This window comes from Nicotiana sylvestris, chromosome 2 (assembly GCF_000393655.2).
Source record: "Nicotiana sylvestris chromosome 2, ASM39365v2, whole genome shotgun sequence".
Classification (NCBI taxonomy): Eukaryota; Viridiplantae; Streptophyta; class Magnoliopsida; order Solanales; family Solanaceae; genus Nicotiana; species Nicotiana sylvestris.
The window spans coordinates 60884040-60891690 of NC_091058.1; the positions used below are offsets into that span (position 1 = coordinate 60884040).

General features: G+C 39.4%; 2 protein-coding genes across 2 annotated transcripts; both read left to right on the forward strand.

Moving 5' to 3' along the window:
- The first annotated feature begins 325 nt into the window (after positions 1 to 325).
- On the forward strand, positions 326 to 1030 carry LOC138884973 (uncharacterized). The gene is made up of 2 exons (XM_070165851.1): positions 326 to 391; positions 602 to 1030. The coding sequence occupies exons 1-2, from the start codon at positions 326 to 328 to the stop codon at positions 1028 to 1030; spliced, it is 495 nt and encodes a 164-aa protein (XP_070021952.1).
- Positions 1031 to 1048: 18 nt separating this feature from the next.
- Positions 1049 to 1773, forward strand: LOC138884974 (uncharacterized). Its single transcript, XM_070165852.1, has 2 exons — positions 1049 to 1315; positions 1546 to 1773. Exons 1-2 carry the CDS (start codon positions 1049 to 1051, stop codon positions 1771 to 1773), a joined length of 495 nt encoding a protein of 164 aa, XP_070021953.1.
- Positions 1774 to 7651: the final 5878 nt, after the last annotated feature.

The following is a 7651-nucleotide window of genomic DNA, read 5'->3' on the forward strand; positions in this document are numbered from 1 at the left end:
TGAGTTTGATATCGTCTACATAACTCAAACGGCGGTCAAAGGACAAGCATTGGTAGATCATCTTGCTGAAAACCCGGTAGGAGGAGAATACGAGCCCTTGAAAACGTATTTTCCTGATGAAAAAGTATCATTCGTAGGAGAGTACATTATCGAAGCATATGACGGTTGGAGGATGTTCTTTGACGAAGCTATAAATTTCAAAAGGGTAGGCATTGGAGCAGTTTTGTTATAAGAAATGGGGCAACATTATCCGGTATCTGCCAAACTCAGATTTCCCTGCACCAACAATATGGCAGAATATGAAGCCTACATACTATGATTCAACATGGCAATCAGCATGAATATTCAGGAGCTGCTGGTAATCAGTGATTCAGATCTGCTTGTGCACCAGGTACAAGGAGAATGGACCACCAAGAATTCCAAGATATTGCCATATCTGCACCATGTGTAGGAATTGAGAAAGAGGTTCACAAAGATAGAGTTCCGACATGTGCCCAGAATTCAGAATGAGTTCGCTGATGCATTAGCCACTTTATCATCCATGATACAACATCCAGATAAGAATTACATTGATCCTATCCCGGTGAGGATTCATAATTAGTCGATATATTGTGCATATGTTGAAGAAGAAACAGATGGAAAACCTTGGTTCCATGACATCAAAGAGTTTTTGGCGAAAGGAGAATATCCGGAGTATGCAAACCACACTCAGAAACGCACACTCCGAATATTGTCCACTCACTTCTTCCATAGCAGAGGAAATTTGTACAAGAGAACTCCTGATTTGGGACTGCTAGGATATGTCGATGCAAAAGAGGCTTCTAAGTTACTTGAGGAGATACATGTTGGGACCTGCGGCCCACATATGAACGGTTTTGTCTTAGCCAAGAAGATACTCAAGGCCGGTTACTTTTGGATGACCATGGAGATAGACTGCGTCCAGTATATCTGCAAATGCTACCAATGCCAAGTGCATGCTGATATGATAAAAGTGCAGCCAAATAAGCTCAATGCAACAAGCTCACCTTAGCCATCTGCCACCTGGGGAATGGATCTCATTGGTCCAATTGAGCCCACTACTTCAAACGGACATAGGTTTATTCTGGTAGCCATTGATTATTTCACAAAATGGGTAGAGGCTGCATCTTACAAAGTTGTAACCAAGAAGGTCGTCATAGACTTTGTCAAAGATCGTATCGTTTGCCGATTTAGAGTTCCCGAGTCCATTATTACTGATAACACTGTTAATCTCAATAGTGATCTGATGAAGCCATGTGTGAAACTTTCAAAATCAAACACAAGAATTCCACAGCCTGTAGACCTTAGATGAATGGAGCCGTAGAAGCCGCCAATAAAAGCATCAAGAAGATACTAAGGAAGATGGTAGAAAATCACAAATAATGGCACGAGAAGCTTCCTTTTGCTCTGTTGGGATACCGCACCATAGTTCGTACATCAACCGGGGCAACCCCCTACATGCTGGTTTATGGTACCGAGGATGTCATCCTAACCGAGGTAGAGATTCCTTCTTTAAGAATCATACAGGAAGCTGAACTCAGTGATGCAGAATGGATAAAGAGCAGCTATGAACAATTGACCCTCATAGATGGAAAAAAGATGAATGCATTATGTCATGGTCAGCTTTACCAGAACAGAATGTCCAGAGATTTCAACAAAAGGGTCAAATCAAGAAAATTTGCACCAGGACAGTTAGTGCTGAAAAAGATCTTCCCACACCAAGATAAAGCCAAAGGGAAATTCTCTCCTAACTAGCAAAGTTCGTACATGGTTCACAAGGCGCTGATAGGAGGAGCACTCATACTTGCAGAAATGTACGGAGAAATTTGGCCAAAGCCAATCAATTAAGACGCAGTCAAAATATACTATGCTTAGATTATTTACATTTTCTCATCTGATGTAATAGAACTATGCTTGACCTAATTCCCGTTTAAGATGGGATACGTAGACAGCCTTATGGGTTCGGTCATATCATAATAAAATTTCCATTTCCCCTAAAATCAGAAGCTGTGGCAGAATTTTAAGGAGGACCTTCAAAATTCCGGAGTATGTCTAGCCAATGCCAACATATACCAGATGGTCAAAAATCGGTTAAGAAATTGGGGCAGAATTTTGAGAAGGATTCTCAAAATTTCGAGGAAGGTTCAACAAAGTTCGCAAATGGTCGAATGATCATCTGCCAAACTGGGGCAGAATTTTAAGAAGGACCCTCAAAATTCTAACATGAGAAAGCTGCAATGTTTTTGAAATGTGTTACAGTCACTAGTTCATCTAAAAATCACTTGATATATCAACATTTCTAAAATGACTCAATTTTATCAATAATATAATTTCATATTTTCAAAAACTCTATTTCCATAACAGTCAGGTGTTACTCAGGAAAACTCAAACAAGGCCTTCAGAATGGAATAAAGCTAGGCCAACAGACAAAGGCACGAACCAACTTCCCCCTCACAAAACTTACAATTTTTCTTTGAGCATATGCACATCTGATGTAGCGATAGCATTCGCAAACATGTATATTATCAATCAGGCCATCAGACACCGAATATATATCTCTAGCTAAGAAATATGCTACTCTTATTTGCTACTCGTTCTCTGCACGGGACTAAGCCCTATCATGTATACCTGCATGAGGCTAATCCCTGCCTCCATATCTGCATGGGGCTAATCCCTGCCTCCATATCTGCATGAGGCAAATCCTTTCTTCCCTATTTGCATGAGGTTAATCCTTGCCTCCATATTTGCACGAGGCTAATCCTTGCCTCCATATTTGCATGAGGCTAATCCCTGCCTCCATATTTGCATGAGGCTAATCCTTGCCTCCATACTTACATGAGGCTAATCTTTGTCTCCATATTTGCATGAGTCTAATCCTTGCCTCCATATTTGCATGAGGCTAATCCTTGCCTCCATATTTGCATGAGGCTAATCCATGCCTCCATATTTGTATGAGGCTAATCCTTGCCTTCCTATTTGCATGAGGCTAATCCTTGCCTCCATATTTGCACGAGGCTAATCCTTGCCTCCATATTTGCATGAGGCTAATCCCCGCCTCCATATCTGCATGAGGCTAATCCTTGCCTTCCTATTTGCATGAGGCTAATCCTTGCCTCCATATTTGCACGAGGCTAATCCTTGCCTCCATATTTGCACGAGGCTAATCCTTGCCTCCATATTTGCATGAGGCTAATCCCTGCCTCTATATTTGCATGAGGCTAATCCCTGCCTCCATATCTGCATGAGGCTAATCCTTGCCTCCATATTTGTATGAGGCTAATCTGTGCCTCTATATTTTCATGAGGCTAATCCCTGCCTCCATATTTGCATGAGGCTAATCCCTGCCTCCACATTTGCATGAGGATACTAAGACTTGTCTTGGTAATATCATATTATTGCATCTCATGGGCCTAAATATTGCCAACCAATCCAAAGGCGTCATAGTCTAAAAGACATCATCCTCATAGCCGGAAGACACCATGCCATGGCATGAGGACCTCTTAAATTTGCATATCATTATTCAAAGGCATCATGGTTCGGAAGCACCATCTACATGGATCGAGAACACCATTTCATGACCTACAAATTTCTCACTAAACAATTCATGTCCTAGGATATCATGGTCCGAGGACGTCATCCTTAACCGTCTAAAGACAACTTTCATGGTCCAAAGGGAATCTGCATTATGTTCAAATTTTCACACAAATACATATCTGTAGCATCTCTTTATCTGTAGGTGACCAACAAGCAACCGCTATCCTAGCAGGAGCGACCTCGCTCCAGTTTCTTCAAACTATCTCGAACTTAACCATTCACCATAACCACTCTTGCATCCACTCCAAAATCTCGTGTCCGTTCTTGTAATGACTTCATTTGTATATTCTCCCAATGAATCCATAACTACACGTGGATTGATTCCTGTAAAACCAGGAATATGTAGGTAGCTCAAAGACCAGAGTCTGGCCTCTGTCTTTCAAAACATCTCATCTGGTCAAAATTGGCCATAATTTCTTTACCCGAAAACTCTTTTCATCCTTTCTGGGTAAAGAAGGGCAGCTGTTGATAACCAATTTTTCCCATAATAATTTCAAAACTATGTCGGGGCATTAATTCGTGTTTTTCATACAATTTTTGCATTTTTAAATATTTTAACTAATTTTTCCCAGCATTTATTTTATAAAACAATCATTAAATTGTATCACAAATAGTTTTATAATAACTTTTGTGGCTTAATTCAATTATTTGCATTCATATTAAGTTTAAATTATTGCAAAAATAACCACATCTATATTTTTAGGATGCAATTGTAATTACTTTGCAATTATAGCCTATGCATGCATTGTTACATTATTGTTTACCAAAAAATAGCCATTTATATTTTAATATATTAAGTAATTACTTTGAAACATTTCTATGCATGAAAATCATTTTTTATAATTAGTTAACCATTTTTTTAAAATTGTTTTATTAATTAATTAAGTATTTAACAAATAGCCCCTTTTTATTTTGGACATATCCTATTAAATTAGCCCAATTTTAACCCCCCCTAATCCCAATCGGTCCTAAAAGCTACCCAGCCCAAACCCAACATTCACTTGACCCACCTCAAATTTTGGTCATTGATCATTTTGATCAACGGTCTAGATTTCCCCTTTCCAAAATTAAACCTAATGAACCCTCCCCCCCAAACCTCTCAATTCCCTCACCTCTCATGCCGACATCAGATCACCCATTCTCTCAAAATGCTTTCAAAACCTGACCCTAATCCACCCTTGTAATGACCCGACCAGTCGTTTTGAGCTCTAGCACGTAGTTCAGCAGTTTGAGGCTATGAGCAGCTTCACTTCAGGTATTATGACTTGTACTCATGGTCAGAATTAAATTTCGGGAAGGTCAGAGTTGATTTGGAAAGAGAATCCTCATTTCAGAAGCTTTAAGTTGAAAGAATTGACTAAGATTGGATTTTTGAGTAAACGACCTCGGAATCGAGATTTGAATGTTCTATCAGGTTTGTATGATGATTTCGGACTTGGGCATATGTCCGGATCGGTTTTTGGAAGACCCGAGAACGTTTCGGCACCTATTGTGGAAGTTAGCATTTTTGGAAGAATTTCATAAGTTTGGGTTGAAGTGCATCAGTGTTATCAATGTCTGTTTGGGATTCTGAGCCTGGGAATAGCTCTGTATGGTAATTTTGGTGTTGGGAGCACGATCGAAAGTAAATTCGGATGTCTATGGGTTATTTTGGAGTCATTTGGCTAAAGATACAAATTTGAAGGTTTTTAAGGAGTTTGACCAGAAGTGGACTTTTTTATATCGTGGTCGGAATCCAATTCTCGAAGTTGGAGTAGGACTGAAATGCTGAATGTGACTTGTGTGCAAAATTTGAGGTAAATCGGACGTGATTTGATAGGTTTCGACATCGAAAGTAGAAGTTGGAAATTCTAACATTCATTAAGCTTGAATTGGAGTGTGATTCATGATTTCGATGTTGTTTGATGTGATTTGAGGCCTCAAGTAGGTCTGTGGTATGTTATGGGACTAGTTGGTGTGATTGGATGGTGTCCCGGGGGCCTCGGGTGTGTTTCGGGGTGGTTTCAGATCATTTCGGGCTGTTTTGCTATAGCTGTTGCTGGTGTTTGGTGTTGTTCTTCGCGTTCACGAGGATACTATCACGTTCACGAAGAAGGATTGGGCTTTAGGGATTCTGTCCTTCGCGTTGTGAAGAAGAAAATCTCTGTTGCGCAGGTTTGACTTCGAAGGCTCATATCTCGCAATCTATAAGAAATTTGGAGATGATCCAATACGAAAGTTGTAGCCCTTTATGTCTAGTTTTCAGAAATGTAAACCATTTAGCATTTGGATTTTTGTAGTAAAAGTTATGGCTGGTAAACTATAGGCTATCCGGGAAGATGAAGAAGAAATTTGTGTTGCACAGGGCTGACTATGGAGGCTTATATCTCGAAATCTATAAGGAATTAGGAGATTACCAAAACACAAAAGTTGTATATATTGGTGTCTAGTTTTCAAAAAGTTAAATCATTTGTCATTTGGAGTTTTGTACAAAAAGTTATAGCCATTATACTAGAGGCTATCTGAGAAGAGTTTGGAAAATGGTTTTTGGGAATTTTCTTCTTCGCAAATGCAAAGAAGAGTCGTCTTGGCAGTGTATAAGTGTAAAGAAATGGGTTTGGCTCATTTCATCTCATTTCCTCCATGGGAGCCGACTTATGAGCCATTTTAGAGCTCCATTTTCATCATCCATGTCAAGGTAAGTGATTCCTACATATTGCAAGTTAATTACTTGGATTATATCAAGATTTTAACATGGAAAATCATGTAAATTAGTAGAAATTTTGGGATTTTGATGAAAACCTAGGAAATTTGTATTCTTGGATTTTGACCACGATTTTGGACATGAAATTGAGAGCCAATTATATATTTGCGTTTGTGAGGTTGTGGGTAAAATTTATCTTCAAAAAAATTCGGAATCCGGGCACATGGGCCCAAGGGCAATTTTGTCAACTTTTCGAGTGGAGTTGGGATTTTATATAAATTGAATTGTTATGAGTATTAGGGTGTTTTTTCATTGGTTTACTCGTTATTTGGCTAGTTGTGGAGCATTGGAGCATCGGTTTGAGTCGTCGTAAGGGGCTTGGAAGCTGGTTATTGGACTTCGGAGCGAGGTGAGTCTCCTTTCTAACCTTGTAAGAGGGAATTATCCCCATAGGTGAATTACTTGGATGTGTGCTCCTATTTGTGGGGGCTATGTACGCACCAGGTGACGGGAGTCCGTGCGTCGATACTATTATGCTTAAGTCTGGGTAGTCTAGGGCCCAAAAGAATGCTTTACTTGTAATATTGCAACCTTTTTGTCAACTTAAAAATGCTTAAAACATATTGAACATATAAATAAATTTCTAAAAGGCTAGACATCATTTCTTGACTTTTAAAAGAGAAGCTTGCCTTTTCCTGAATAATTTCTCCTTGATGAATTCTTGATTTGACTATTTGAACGTGTTTATCTATTGTGGAACAGGCGGAACGCCTCGGCAGATTAAATAGATACATCTATGGTTTGCGCCATTCAACCCTCTAGCAGTGCACAATTTAAATATTGTTGGATCGGGCCGTATGAACTCGGCATGATTTGTGCATGCTTCTATTTGCTTGACTTGCAAGTTGTAAATAATGATATTGCCTCCCTGGCTTGAAATAAATGTATAAATGATGAAAACAAATTTGAAAAATGAATTGGGAAATTTCCTATTAATGAAAGAACTGTTTACTTGCTTCATACTATTGAGTTACAACCATTTTTTTTTTATAAAGTTCTCGATTTATTATATTATTGGTATGTCGTTATTGGACCACTAGCAAGTGTCAAAGTCGACCTCTCGTCTCTACTTCTTCGAGATTAGGCGGGATACTTACTGGGTACACGCTGTTTTCGTACTCATGCTACACTTGCTGTGCATTTTTGTTGCACAGGCTCATGTATGTCTAGTGGCCTAGTTCGATGCAGTGGCATGGTCGACGCAAAGACTTAGGTGAGCTGCACTCCTCGAGACGACCCGAAGCCAACGGAGTCTCCTTCAGAGTACTGTATTGTATTTTCTTTTTTGTCCAATTG